General features: G+C 27.6%; 2 protein-coding genes across 8 annotated transcripts in view; one reads left to right on the forward strand and one right to left on the reverse strand.

The window, feature by feature from the left end:
• The window catches only part of LOC142333464 (putative serine incorporator), a 69927-nt gene extending 66415 nt beyond the window's left edge, over positions 1 to 3512 (reverse strand). Inside the window, exons 1-2 of one of the 3 annotated variants that reach the window (XM_075380655.1) lie at positions 3326 to 3510; positions 1021 to 1185 (exon numbers count right to left, since the gene is read on the reverse strand). In XM_075380655.1, the coding sequence (XP_075236770.1) occupies positions 1021 to 1185; positions 3326 to 3361 (201 nt within the window). In that variant the 5' untranslated portion in view covers positions 3362 to 3510. Of the gene's footprint in view, positions 1 to 1020; positions 1186 to 3325 lie in introns of all 3 variants that reach the window. The other 2 variants (XM_075380656.1, XM_075380657.1) reach the window with 2 other exon arrangements.
• A 346-nt stretch (positions 3513 to 3858) lies between these two features.
• LOC142333515 (presenilin-associated rhomboid-like protein, mitochondrial) overlaps positions 3859 to 16253 on the forward strand; it is a 45253-nt gene continuing 32858 nt past the window's right edge. For all 5 annotated transcript variants that reach the window (XR_012758622.1, XM_075380781.1, XM_075380779.1 and 2 more), the window contains exons 1-5: positions 3859 to 4044; positions 6588 to 6780; positions 8480 to 8602; positions 12964 to 13126; positions 15172 to 15267. Coding sequence is in view for 4 of the 5 variants with exons in the window: in XM_075380781.1 (XP_075236896.1) it covers positions 3995 to 4044; positions 6588 to 6780; positions 8480 to 8602; positions 12964 to 13126; positions 15172 to 15267 (625 nt within the window). In the remaining variant the exon portion in view is untranslated. The remainder of the gene's footprint in view (positions 4045 to 6587; positions 6781 to 8479; positions 8603 to 12963; positions 13127 to 15171; positions 15268 to 16253) is intronic.

A 16253-nucleotide genomic window follows, 5' to 3' on the forward strand; every position in this document is an offset into this window, starting at 1 on the left:
TCAAGTATTCATTAGCTCCCTTTGTCAAATTAAAATATGGCTAAGCAGCACTGATGAAAACAGGTTAAATGGGTTAGTTTTGTTAAGGATTCGCCACCAACAATGGGTTTTTGCTAACAAAGAGCAATTAGCTGAAACTGTAGTAACATAATTTGTATTTAATCCTCGCAAAATATTGTTACAAATATTTTACTTCCTTTTGTTATTGTGTATCATTGCATAGCACCTCCCTCATGGACAACCCTTCCCCCATTAAAGCTGTTACATTCATAAAGCAGCTCCCTCTTCCTCTTTGAGCTGAATATGCTCCTGCTGTTAAGGGGAATCTATGAAGAATTTTTCTTAATGATTAAGCAGAAAAATTTAATAAAGAATATATTACTCACATAAGCATGTTTTGAACTATCAGGTACAATCAACAAATGGCATTTTGACTGATCGGCTGATAACACTAAATTAGTCTATAAGACTGTTAGAAAGTGATATTTCATTTAATGGAATCATTGAAAACCATGAGAGCATTCTGGTAACAATTACAGTACATCAGTGTTACTAAAATTTTGCTTTCCATCATATACTTATTAGTCAAAACATGGTTAAACAGAACCAATGCTCATAAGAAATGTAAAAATAATACTGCCAAAAAAAGATATTATATATTTCCTTTTAAACATGTGCTCACAAGTTACACACATTTGTATTGCTGTAAACCTGATCACAGAAGGTTAAGTTTTATTAATACACAATTAGTCAAATTAGTAGTATGTATTATAATTTTTAATCAAATAAGAAAGTTAATAATATTTCACATATGGTTAGAAATATTTCAAGTTTCCTTTAAATGTGACAGAAAGATTGTTATAGTCATTTACGAATGTATAAACTGAACATTCTTTATATATATATATATTTTTTTTAAACAAAAATCTCTAAAAACCCAGCAAGCAAAATAAGGTATTCTTTAAAATGCCGAACAGCACAGTAACAATTACATAAAAAACAAGAAGATAGTGAAATTACCTTTTGTAATGCTGACTGTAATCCTGGAGCTAGGAAAATGCATCCAGTAATAGTTCCTACAAGTAACATCAACGCATACATTATACGTGTTGATGTAGAATTACGACATGATGGACAAGCTGAACAGCATAAACCACAGGCAGCACTTCCACAGCAACATGCCAACTGAAAAATTGAGAAGTTAATTTAAAAAGATGAGAAAAATCCACAGGTTAATGGAGAAAATTTACTCTGAAGTTTAGGTTTAAAAAAGTATATTAATGACACATTCGGCTGAGACTGTTGTATAAATGGAGATGACTTGAATTATTTTTCTTTAAAAACTGCAATTCATGGTCAGCTGTGGGAAAAAGAAATGAAATGTTTACATCTGATATCGCATATTGTTTAACATTTCCATGTATATTTGTTTTTATCATTAACATGTAATCATTTAATGTCATTCTTTTTAATACCTATGTATTTATAAATCAGTTGAAATATTTTGACAATTAACTGTCATTAATGACTGATTATAATGTTCTGATTCATACAGAAATTTTTTCTTTATATTTAAACCTACTTAATCAATATTTTTATATTTTGCTATTATATTGCAACTATCACATAGGCTATGACTGATCTAATACAAACTTTATCCTTTTCTTAAAAACATTTAGTCAGCTATTGTAGTTTGCTGAAATCAGAAGATGCTCTGAAAAAAAAACTTCTTATTGAAGTAAACACAGTTAAACATAAATTTTAAAATTGTGTCAATTACAAATTGCCATGGAGAAAAAAATGATCATTCATTTACCACCACATCACTGCAAACTTAATTCTACTGAGCTCTTTGGAGTCAGATTAAAAGGATTATGGTTAAATATAACAACTCAAAATGGATGATGTTACAGCACTAATAAATCACAGAATTTGCTACGGTAAGTGTTTCACAATGGAAAAATTTAACTAACGGACAGTAAATATTTAGGTTAATTAGTATAAGATTTTTACACTAAGTTTATTTTGTAAATATATAAAAGTGCATATAATGTTTGTGTACTAATGGAATATAAATGACTGAAAAGTGAAAAAAATATTCAGTATCTTGTATTAATACAGCCTTCCGAAAGGATTTTTTTTTTTGGAAAATGAATTAATTAATTAGTTTAAGTTTAACCTATTTATTTGGCAACATTTCACATATTTTATTGCATAACTGAAATTTTTTAACCGTTGCTGTTTATTGGATACAATAAAAAAACATGTTATTGAAATTACACAGATAACTTACGTGGTGGTGTGATGAAGTACCAATAATTGAATAAAAATTTTTTATTGTGAATAGAAGTTATAAACTCTCATAAGAAAGTCACTGTGTATGGCTACTTCATAGTCTCAAATAAATGTGTCATTGTGTATAGTGCTTTAACTCTCAATTCAGTCACTGCTCTAGAAAAAGCTTAAGTTTTAAACCTGCCTGAGTTTGGATATGAAAGCAGTTTCAGGTATTTAGCATGGAGGTTTTACAATAAGCTGTCTGTTTTTATAAACTAGTCATACCAGTTAGGCTAGGTTGAAGGATATTATCAGAGCATAGTATAATGTTGAGTAACTGAATATAAAGGAATGGATGATATGGCTCAGCTCATCCATTTACATTATGGTAAATATTAAGGTCTGTATTAATTTTTAAAGATTTTTTTAATCTTGTGGACTTGACAACTTCAGCCAGCTTGCTTGGATTTCACTTATATACTTTCATACATGAAACGTATATGTTTATTTTACTGAACGATTGATAAATGAAACATTAGGCAAATAACTAATCTTCACCAACACTACAGTTCTTATGTCCCTTAATGTTTTAAGGGACTTAATAGCAGCAATTGCTGCACAAATCAGGATGATACAAAAAATTCAAAGAAACTGAATTAAGCAACAGTTGTCTCAGTCCTTTGTACTCAGAAAAATAAATAACCAAACATCTATTGATGGATTGGCCAAAAAAAAATTACATACAGAACAAAACTTCCCACTATTGCACAACGTTGTTTAATCTACAGAAAAAATAAATCAGCCTTCAAGAGAAAACAATTTCATTGTAAATAACTGATAAATTATAATTTAAAATATTTTATTCTTTATTATGTACTTTAATAATAAAAAGGAATGACGATAAATATTGTTGTTAATATGAACCGCTAATTACGATAAACAACAAACAGAATAAATATGGTACAGATTTTTTCGAAGATTTACATTACTACCTTCAAGGAACAAAGAAGATAATTAAATAACCATTTAATTTAATATAAAAATTTACCTGTGTTGCCGTAAACAACCCCAAAACGGCTCCCATTTTGCAGAAAAGAGATCTTCTTGTGCACTGATGTAAATCACCACTCTAATCTATAAAGTATTTCCTTAATACTTTTGTTTTAAATGTCAAACAGTAATTTCTTCCCGAAAAATAAATGAATCAATAATCAGCTGACTACTATTTGGATAATATTGCTAATATAGTAATGAAATCTAAAAGGCTTTGATGTAACAAAAAACAAATATTTTATAATGAAAATCCCTTTTTACTTATAAACTTTTAAAAAACGATAACCAAACCAAGACAAAATTTTAGTGCAATATAGAGAATAAACCTATAATCACATTCTATATTATTCCATTATTTTAAAGAAAAAATAACTCATCTTAATTTTCTTAAGAAAAAAATTAAAATATACTTATAAAAACACATTAATAAAATGTTTTCCGACAAAATAAAGCAGAGTTTAACTTTATAAATCTTTATATTTGATGACAACAATCGATATTAACTTTGCTTCACAAACTTCGATATCTCTATATTTACATATAACAAGAAAGTGTAGGTTAGCCAAGATTTATGAAAATATTAACAGAAAAAAATTAGAGATGCGTTCATTAATTAACTGAATTAAATAATTTTAAATAAGGTTCTTCACCATAATCGTTTATCATGACAGGATATCGTAATCTGTTGTTTTTTGGGAAAATACCTAATTTCTGGTTAGTATTTTTATGTTTATAATTAATGTTTTTGTTATTTGTTCGATTTACAAATAAAAAGATTTTAATAGTACAGGCACAAACGTGTATTTAGACAAGCACTATTTGTAAGGTTTTGTAATTATTAATTTCCAGTCATTTTAAGTTTAAATGCAATACAAAAATGTGTAATACTTGTAAAGACTTTAAAAATGGTTTATGTATTGAAATATTTTTAGTTATTTAAATCAGCCTAGTACAATCTTGTAATTTCTCATTCATTGGCTTGAGATTAGCTTGAACTTTAAAACTTGAAATTGATTGAGGAAATTACTTTTAATATCCTGTTTCATATCTCTTTATGATCTATGAGTTCGGATAAACATTTAGTTAATTTTGTATTAAAAGAAAAAAGATATTTAGAAATAATAGAAGAAATTAATCAATTGCACAAGAACTACTTCAGAACTGTTTTTGATAAATTGTTATATACTCAATATTAGGCAATTTAAACTACATTTTGGTTGTTTTATTGATATATTTATTCATTACATGATCATCAGTTCAGATTTTTTAAAATTAAAGTTAGAAAACTTGAATGTTGTTATTTCTGAATTGACATTACATCTGAATGTAAATACTCATTGTCCATAATTTAATAATAGGCTTATTCATTTCGTTAAGGCTATAAATAATATTTAAAAAATGACTCTTGTTTATCCAAAGAATTTCTAGTTATTCAATTTTAATTTATTTTCAATTACCTATTTACTTTAGATTTATATATATATAAATTTGGTTATCTAATAACCAAACATTGACAGATATTTATAGTGATGGTCATAAAACCCATGAGATCCATATTTTCAGGTCTTGATTTATTAAATCAGTAATCTTCCCTTTTTAATTTTGTTAACATTTGTATAAATATTTCTACTGCAACATAATTTTTTAATTCATGAAAATGTGTGATTTAAAATTACTAAAGTGGTTCACTTTTAAATTTTATAAAAATAGTTTTTCCAATTTTATGAAACCTTATATATATATATATGTATGTATTTTTTAAAATGCTGTTTTAAAAAATACATACTCTGAAATTAAATGAAAAGTATTGACAATTTTCGTCAATTTTACTTCACTTTTTTCCATCATGTTTTGTAATAGACTGCTGTTATTATCAGCCAAAATAGTTGTGCCCACTTTATTACATTAATGTAGAAATTAAATGTCTCCGACTTCCATGGCAAACAATACAAGCAAACCTTTCGCCTGGAAGTTCTTGGTTTGAAATCCTAGTAAGGTTTGGCATTTTTCACGTACCACATAAATTCATCCCTCATATATGACTTTTTTTGGAAATAGGCTTTAGTTTATTAAAGGGGAGTTAAGTAATTAATTATTTTCATTTCGCTATTAGAGAAAAATGCTATTAGAAGCTATTAGAGAAAAATGTACTTCTTTCCAAGCAACAGCAAATATTATTCTTAAATAATATTAATTTTCCAACCTTCAAATGTAGCAATCATAATTTAATTTTTAAATGATTTTAATGTCTTCATATTTATGCACCTTTATATTAATTAACTAGGATATTAACTCTAGAACAGTAAGCTATATAAGTTTATACAGATCTCACTTGTGTTTTATTGTGTACTGTTGTGCACTCCTTGTTACGCCATTGCCCACAAATGGTGTTAAAATCAGTTGTTAGTCTGCCTGTGTGAGTTTCTGCATCATTAATATTAAAAATCTGCTACATAAATTTTACTTATATTAACCAGAAAACAAATCTTTATGAACTCCAGCATACAGATAATAAATTTTTCTATAGAAAGTTGTATTAATCTTATGTAAACATGACTTATATTTATTATAAGCAAAATACAAACATAATCATGTAACCAGATAGCACCTATCAAAAATTCTTCTAACTGTAAGTGCTATCAACCTGAATTGATATTGGTAAGCTACCTTATGTGTCATATAGAAATAGCTTGCTGAAGAATTAAAGGATGTGAATGAAGTAAGGTAAAATGCTAGCGGTCAAAAGTATATTTCATACATTGGTTCCCATATATTCTAATAATGTGATTGCTGTTTTAATGCTTTCTCTGAGATTTTATATACGTATAATAATCTTAGCCATAGCCATTTTAAATTTATTAAAAATGAAGTAATAATAACAATAAATGGTACTATTTATATATGTATGTTGTGTAATTTTAATTTAAATAAAAGTTACTGTTAAAAGCTAAGAACAAATTTTTCTATACGCATAATGTAATTAAATATCAGTAGAAAAGTATCCTATAAATAAGTTTAATGTTTATGGACTGGATGTGCACTAACAACATGATGTTTACTATGCTATGCTTAAACAGTATATAAAGCAGCATGGAATATTACGTGTCACCTTGTTATTCTTTTGAAATCTAGAAAAATAGACATTCCTTTTCGTACTAATTATTCAATCATAGTTAATATGGTCCATCAGATTTTATACATTAAAAAAAATATATATATAAATTACTACTTTATGATATTATATTTTTATATTTTAGGTGTGGTAACACTTCAAGAAATCAACAATCCAATAATGATATATTATGTTCCATAAAATGCATCAGAAGTTTTAGACATTCAAGAAATCAAATTAAAGGTGGTCCAAAGCCAATATTAAAATTAAATTATATTGAAAATGGATCACCACCATCTATGAAAAGAGCATGGAAACCGATTATTTTTACTATCGTTGTCAGTTTTATTTATAAATGTAGGCTTAATATTATACTGCCCTCATAATTTTAATTTTTATGCTGTCGTATATATTGTTTTGTTTTCAGAATTGTATTATGTTGTATCTTGCTTTGTAAATTTAAAACAAAAAATATCACCCAAAATTTACTTTTAAAGATTAAATTATTTTATCTGTTAAAGTGGTGCAAATTATTATGAGAGAGCTAACCTTTTTTACTGGCTAGTTTAAATATTTTCCCTAATACCATTTTGTTGGTTGTATATTTACATTTTTAAGAAGTCGCCATGTATTTGTAATTGAGTTTAAATTAAAACTTAGCTTGATGTCTCAACTTCCCAGTAAAATTCTGATGACTATTAATTTTAATTGTGAGGACAGTATATATATATATATATATATATAAAATTGTTTATATTTCTGTAACAAACATTTTTTTCTTGTTATAATGATTTCTTTTTCTCAGATTATATTTAACTGGTTTATTAATAATTCTCTGTATGTGTTTACTGTTTTATGCTGTCATTAGTTTAATCATTATCATTAGTGAATAGTTTGAGAGTGAAAGAAATTGGCTGTTATAAGTAACTGTAGGCCTTATGTTCCTTACTAATATTGCTTAGGCTTTGTATTGAGGATTCTGTGAAAAGTAAGTTCAGTTTGATTATATGTTTTGTGTATCTCAGTAGTTGCCAATTTTCTTATGTATTCCATGATTCTCTGTGCTTTGTTATTCACTGGCAACCCACAATTGCCGTTATATTGAAGTTTGTTAGTTCATACGTAGCATTAAATACATTTAATTGAAGAGTTTTAAGAAAGATCCAAGAATGGGCATGATGGAGCTAAAAGTTTGTGATAATCCTTGGTAAACAATGAACTTACATGTATCACTACAAAAAAGAAGTTTTTGTGGACTAATTTTTCACAATATTACTTCATTAGTTTCATGAAATGTTGTTACTTTTGCTTATTGTAATTGCTTTGTGTCATTCGTATTTTCAAAAAGAAGATGTCCAGGATTGTATTAATTTTTTTACTGAACTTTTAGATAGTTACAGTATGAAATGTTTGATTTACCCATAAGACAGTACTGTTAATTTAACCCCAATGATCAGATACACTGGTAAGATTGGGATTATAAATAAAATTCATGTAAGAATCATACAATTGAGGTGTTTTGTAAATAACATGAAATTTTAGGCTCAGCTGGCCTCTATAGGTAAAAAGAACTTTTTTGAACTTTTTTTAGGTAAGAATAGAAAACTTTTGAAAATGATTAAAAAGTTACTTGACAGTGATCTGTAAGTAATTTGGGAACATTAAAAATATAGAAGATATTCTGTAAGACTATCAACATATGTCTTGTGTAGTTATAATTATAAACTGATTTTGTAAATTTTTTTGAATTGGTAGTTATTAAAAAATGCAGTATTTTACAGTTGATTTTGTCAGAATACTTGGAACTAGTTTTTATGAATCAGTGACTTCTCTTTTGAATCTATGTTAAACTCTATATCGGCCCATTTTCCACCGAAATCTGATTGACTACTTTGTTTTTAAATAAAGCTGTAGCTGCGGTGGTGTTAATACGTAAGTACCCATTTTTTTACTTAGCTGAGTTTTGAAGTTGGATTAATTTTTTTTTCTTAATTTTTATTTAAAAAATAATATGTTTTTGTTTTTAAATTTTTGCAGTTTAGCTCTACTAGTCTTGGTGCTGCTGCAGTTTGGCAATATGAGAACAATAGACGTTATAATAAATCATTATTTAGAAATCCTGGACATTGGTTTGAAACACCATTGAATCACCAAAAAAGGGTATTAGTATATTTCAGTACATAATTTTATTTTTATAGTATTGACTGCTAATTTTATAAGAGCCAATAGTTTAATGAATTTATATATATATATATATATATATACACCCCAAGAAGAAACAAAGAAATTTTCAGGACATGTTCTACTGGTGAAAATAATGAAAAAAAAATCATGTAAACTTAGTTGTGGAAATACTTATTTTTTTAATTATGGCTAGCAAAATATTTCCCCAGATTTCAGCTCTTCTAATAAAAGGAAGCCCTACTGTAATTTTTGGGACCCAAATTAAGGAATTAATTTGGTTTTTAGTACAATAGCTTTGTTAAATGACCAATAAATGTGAAAGATTTAGTAATAAAATTTGTAGAAAATTTAATTCTGAGAAAATTAATTAAATATAGCCAATAAAAAGTAAATGAAAACTTCTAAAAATCTATTTTTTATTGAAGCAAAATAGACAGAAAATTGTATTATTCTATACCTGATTTTTCTTAATATAGCAAACCAAAAATATAAAATACATCAAGTGGTAAAGATAACAGAATAACAAACCTCAATTACAGTAATTGTTCGAAATTCCCTCCTTCACAATGTATTCAGCACTCTGCCCGACGTAAAATATTTCCAGTGACTTTACATATCATCTCAGGATCATTTGTATAAATTCAATAGCATTTTATATTTTAATGAGTAACTCTTCTTTAGTATTAACTTTTTGCCGGTATACTATCATTTTCATATGACCCCAAATGAAGTAATCTAATGGTGTAAGTCAGGTGATCATGGTGACGTGGTCCACCACGTCCAATCCAGTTTAAGAAAGTAGATTTCTAGTTCAAGTGATTTCTAGTTACTAAAGAAACTTGTAGCATTATACCATCATGCTGGAAAATCATTTGCACTCTAGTCTGTGAAGGTACATCCTCAAAAAGAACTGGCAAATTATTTTTCAAGAAATAAATGTATTTTATCTCCATTAAGGTTATTTAACCATTAAGTTATTTTCAGTAATTAGCATTCTTGTTTTTAAATAAAGTGTGAATTAGGTACAGAAAGAATAATATGATTTTCTATCTATTTTTTGTCGGTTTTGCTTCAATAAAAAACAGATTTTTAGAAGTTTTTATTTACTTTTTGTTGGCTGTATTTACATTAATTTTCTCTAATTAAATTCTCTACAAAAAAAGAATAGTTTTCCGCATTTATTAGTTAAACCTAAAAAAAAATTGTTTTTTGAGACTGAATTTCTTCTTTTACATCGAATATCATAAAAACTACTAGAGTTACAATTCTGGACCTGTTTTATCCTATTTTCCACCTCAAACTATATAAGAAACTACCAACCTTACTACTTAATTTTGGTCCCAAAAATTACAGTAGGGCATCTTTTTATTACAAGAGTTGAAATCCGGGCAAAATGTTTCACTAGCTATAACTTGATAGCAAAGCGTTTTCAGACCTATATTTATTTGTACTTTTTTCATTATTTTCACAAGTAGAACATGTTCTGAAAGTCTCTGTTTCTTCATGGGACATATATATATATATATATATATATATAGAGAGAGAGAGAGAGAGAGAGAGAGAGTGAAAGAGAGGGTTTTCATGATATCCAACATAAACAGAAAAATATCAGAACTTGTTTAATTCATCTGTTTTGTAAAATCTTTGTAATTTTTATATACAAGTCTTGGTACAGGGCCTAACTTTCAGCAGAACTGATTCACTCTATTTATAGAGGTATATCATGTTACATATGAGAACCTGAACAAATTAAATTGTCAAGAATTTAATTTACTAAATTAAAGTAAATTTATATAATAAGCCTATTAAAAAAATCACCTTTTATTATTAAAAAGAAAATAAACAAAACTTAACAGAAAAATGTTATGAATTTGTAAAAATTAATAACAGCTGTTTTTAGTACAATAAATTTAAATCTTTGAAAAATTAAAATACGTTTATTTACTTTTAAAAAAATTAATATTTACTATGGTTTATACTGTATTAATTTCCAATAAATGTTCTAAAATTCCACCATTGACATCAATGCACTTTTCAACTCATTTTCTGTCACCAATCTAATGATATCTTTGCTTTCCTTGATGAGGGCAGCAGCACTGAGATTATGAGCTATGTGTTGGCGCTCCAAGTTAATTGTACATTTTAGTGTGTAACCAATGAGAAATTTTCTAGCTCTGTAAGAAATTCATTGTTTAAAAATTCTAGATAATTTCTTCTTGTCACTTGTTCTAATATGAAAGGGGCTATTAATTGGTTGTCAGTCATGCCTCACCAAATGTTCACTGAAAATCTTTACTGGAATTTGATTCAATAACAGCATGTGGGTTTTCTTCAAACCACTGATGTGTATTGTTTATGCTATTATGATTAAAAGTAACTTCGTCTGAAAATAGTATGAATGGAATTAAGTGGTATTTATTGTTACCCTTTGACTAAACTGCAGTCATCTGGCATGGTGTTGAACTTTCAGGATATTATAAGCACGCAGTCCGTGAGCATGTAATGTCTTCTATACTGTAGTTTGTAGAATATTGAGTCATGTAGGAATTCTTCAAATACTCATTGTAGGACTAAGCTATACCACCTGAAGAATATTCGCTTTTGTATCACCTACACCAGTTGATATTTAGATGAAACATGAGCACTGGGAAATGTACCATTCTCACAATGATTATAAAAAATTGTATAAAATACTTTACTATTTGAAATTACTCTTGCAAGATACCTATGTTAGTATTCTTCCATTGCATCTGGAACATTTCCGTCACAAAAGGCATACACAAAAATCATATCAGCATATTTGGCATGAGTAAAGAGTTGTGGCATTTTTCAAAGCAAAGAATTCAAAACAGAATTTCACTTTTTTAAATTCAGATTCAAATGGTAAAATGTAGTTACAGTTCAGAATACAATAAACACAAAAATACTGATAACGTGATCCTCAAAAATAATAAACACAATTAAAATTATTTCTAAAACTACTAAACTGCGTAACGTTTATTATTAACATGTAACGACAATTTTATGACAACAATAGGTAGTACTCAAATTAATTTGAAGCACACAATTAGTGTTGTCATCCTAATTTTTCACAGGTTTAAATTTATTATTTTAAAAACATTTATTTGTAATTTTTACAAATTCATAGCATGTTTATGTAGTTATGTTCTGTTTTGTTTTTAATGAGTTGATTTCTCTTTTATAGCCTTTATTACATCAATTTTCTCAGAATTAAATTTTCTACAAGTGTGGGTAATAAAATTTATGCATTCATTAGCCATTTAACAAAGATATTATACTTCAAACCTAAAAAAAAATGTTTTTTGTCCTCAAATGTTTCTGTTTTTGTTGGATGTCATGAAAACTACATGATATACAGTTCTGGGACCTGTATTATTTGACCTTTCAGGCCAAAAAACATAAAAAAACAACAAAGTTTATACCTTACATAATACCTTAAAAATTTCAATGACCTCATTTCACCAGGGCGGGGGTGGGTTGAAATCTAAGAGAATTTTTTTCTAACCATAACTAGATAAAGCATTTTTGGACATGTATTTAATAATTTTTTCCCTTATTTCAACCTCTATAATCAGATATCAGATTATTTTCCTTTCCTCCAGATATATTGTTGTGTAAATTTATATAATTTATATATATTATAATAAATATATATATAAGTATATATATTTATAGCATAATAAGAAAAATTTCCTAATATATTTCAGATATCCTGACTTGGAAATAATTTTTTACCTTTCTAAAAAATAAATGAAGAAAACAGTTCTGGTAAGATAGTAGACTATCCATCCTGTCATCTTAATTGGCAAGATAAGTTCAATACATTAAATAAAAAATAAAAAATTTTCATTAATTACTTTATTTATTAAAAGTTATTTTCCGTGGGTGGTTGACAAGATATGTAGTTATCAAAAGAGTTGTACTGTTTATTACTTATATCTCTGTTATTAACCTAAATTATAGTTAACGGTTTTTTACAGGTATATAAAATAGCGTTTATATTTTTCAAAGTGTATAGTGAAAAAATAAAATAAAAGATTTAATAGTTAGACCTTGATTAAAATAGTTACAGATAGATAAACCAATATATTCTACACATTTGATGCAGATGTTAATTGACTTATTTCCTAATTTTTTTATCCTTCATTTCTTTTCCCGACAATCATAAATAACATATTTTTAATATTTAAAATCAATGTTCTTTTCTTACGTGTTCAATTTAGAAAGAATAAAAGATTTTTTGATTATTGATGTTGATCTAAAATAATAAAAAATTGAAGAGAAACTAAATTAAACTGAAATAATTTTTTTTCCAGGGAAGTTTAAGACAGGAATTAAACCGCTTATGGAATAGTTTATCACAAGGTGAAAAAGTATTCTTTCCTATATGTTTTATTAATGTATTAGTGTATATTGCATGGCAATTACCTAAATTTCAACCAACGTTATTAAAATATTTTTGTTCAAATCCAGCATCAAGTAAGTAAATGTAATGAAAATAATAATTAATTATTGATTATAGACCAGTTATTTACTTTTTACTTTATTACTCCAGATTAAATTTGTTCATCTCAGTTAGTATTTATTTTTTGTATTTTTTAAGATTTGTAACATTTTACAACAGCGCTCAATTTATATACTTTGAGCATTGCTGTTAATATATACTTGATTTTATTACTGTCGTTTCCTTTATTAGGCTTTGTTAGCGAGGTTAGTTTATTTACATTTTATAGTTAATGCTTTGTATTTCTAAATGTGTTAAATGTTTATCAGGCTAATAAGTAATGATGTATTGTCTGAAGTTCACAGCCTTACACTAATACTAACTGAATCTACTGGTGTTGTGAGTTTAATGATCATGACACAGAGAGTAGTGGGAGGCCTAGTGTTCAAAAAAAAAAGTTTATTGAGCACGTGAATACCAAAGTTCAAGAAAACCAATGCTTTACAATCAGCATTCGTTCTAGCAACAGAATTTCCTTGCATTTCATGTTATACAGTGCACAAAACTTTTACTGCAAAATTAGGCTATAGTTTCACGAGATGCAAGTCCTACAAATAATGGCATGCGTATAAAAAAATCAAAGGATGACATCTGCATATCAGTCTTTGATCCCTATGAGTGAGAGGAGGAAAATTTTTTTTTTGCCCATGATGACAGGAAATATAATGAAATAATAAAGAGGAATTTTGAACAGAAAGTGTGCATTAGTGTAAAAATTAATTACATGACAGAAGAAAGAAGTTGGAGTTATACTGACAAACAGATGATGTTAAAGTAAAGGGAAGTATAGTCTAAAGACAGTAAGTGACATATGCATTGCTGAAAACAATATATAAGAATGTCTCCTTACATTTACCAGCGATTGCCAAATAATACTTCTTTTTTCTTCTGCTAATATAACAAAGTAGTGATTCTGTTACACGAGGGCTTTCTCAAGATTGACTTCCAGTTGATTTGTTATAAAAATGCTGTATTATAACATAGCCTAAATTAGATTTTATGAGATACAAGAAAGTTGTCTCTACCAATAAGCATCTTAGCCGCTACTTTTACATTTTGTGCCGCCTTTGATTAGATTCCTTGGTCGATTCCACAGGGTCAAAAAATGAGAGATGTGTTACCTCTTTGAGCCTCAGTAAGTGAGGGTCTCAAGGCTTTGAGCCTTACCAGCTCCTAGAATATGCTAACATGCTGCAACAGATGGAACCAGACCGCTAGCTGATCTGAATCCGATGGCATTCATTCAAGAAAGAAAGGATGAGAGGGAGCAATAAATCCACAGAGACTCTGATGAAGGTAAATCACGTAGTTTATCATCTTTCCCAGGACCCATTATATAAATTATTTGTCTACATATCTACATTATCACTCCCTATAATTGCCGCAGTTATTTAGTATTCCTACTCCTCAAAGTTAAGGTCTAGCTAGTTTCTCAATTTTGTCTATGTCAGTCAGTTTGGTCTACCCTTGCATAGAACGTAACAAGAACTCAGCATGTCTTTCGTGATCATATGAAGCATATTTTTTTAAAGTTTTTTTTGACAGTATTGGCAAATTTTACCATATAAATGACATTTATCATTTAAAACTTTTTCAACTTTTTGAATAAATTCATCAATAATGATAAAGTGTTACTCTTTCCTTGTCACTGTGTGGCTTCTCTAAAATCCTGACTATAATCTCTTACTGCTATCCACTCATTATACTATTAATTTAAAAATGATACAATTTTCAATGGATCTTGGCAGTACTGTAGCTTGGAGAGTTAATTGTGCAATGCATTTCAATCAGTAGGAGCAACAATATCAGATTCCATTTTGTTGACTGTTGCTTTGCTAGTACTGAATAGTGTAGATGGCAGATAGATGTTACAAGATTATAAATTCCTGGTGTCACCGTGCGTGTACCGTGTTGCGATGTCAACTAATGCATTTAAAATAGCCAGATAACTTTTGATTAGCCCTAAGAGAATAGGTTTTTGACAGATTCTTTATGCCTATAATTAATTTTTTTTTTTCAGCTGCTTTGTGTTGGCCATTAGTTCTCTCAACTTTTAGTCATTATTCATTTCTACATTTAGCTGCAAACATGTATGTATTGCATAGTTTTTCTGAAGGTAAGATAATCAATTAAAACTTTTTCATTATTACTTTATTATCAGATTAAAATTTAAATATTGAGGTTATTTTTTTATTAGTTTATTATTTTTTTTTTTTTGTATTATATAAATTGGAAATTTAGTATTGATATGGTAATTCTAAAAAAAGACAATTCATTTTCAGTGAATCTTATTCTTTTCATAAATTTCTGTCTTAACACTATTTTCCATATGGTTCAAGACATTATTATGTAACATATATTTCATAACAAGAAAGTCCTTTTCTGTATTTTTCATTGTACAGTGGATATCATTTGCTCTCAGTCAAATGATGCAATCTTGCAAGTGCTTCGGTTTGAGTTTGTAATCCACGGTCATAAAATTTCAGAAACTACGTAACTCCACTACTATAGTTTTTTTTACAGTATCAGAGTAATGTTTATCATTATGTCTTGAAGTAAGAATTCAGTTTTCAAAGCCTCCTTGTATCTTATCAAAAATATATATAATTGAAATTATTTGCTTGAATTTAGAAGCCAAGTGATACGCTTATATCTGACCATAAAATTAAAATCTAATTTTGACATCATGAATGTTCCTCATTCTTTGCTTGTTCACATTTTTTTGTTTTTGCATGTGTTCATTAGGAACAGTGTTATTATAGTGTACTGATTTATATATCTTGACTTATAATGTTTTTCACACTATACCAACTTGCATATCTTTATTTATTTGTTATAGACTTACTGTAGATCAGCGAAATTACAATATGCTAAATAAACAGCTCAAGAATTCTTGAGAAATTATTTCCAACAATTATAATTGTTTTAATTGACTGGTTTGATTCAGACAGTGTATTGGTAAAGTTTGATAAAACAAACTATTGATTTTATTTAGAAAAAAAATGTTCAATGTTATGATCTGACCAGGTCTTACAGTTATTTTGTTCTATCACCAATTTTCAAGTGGTAACTGAGGTAGTCTTCTTAATTGCTTTGTGCATT

This window comes from Lycorma delicatula, chromosome 12 (genome assembly GCF_047948215.1).
Source record: "Lycorma delicatula isolate Av1 chromosome 12, ASM4794821v1, whole genome shotgun sequence".
Taxonomy (NCBI): Eukaryota; Metazoa; Arthropoda; class Insecta; order Hemiptera; family Fulgoridae; genus Lycorma; species Lycorma delicatula.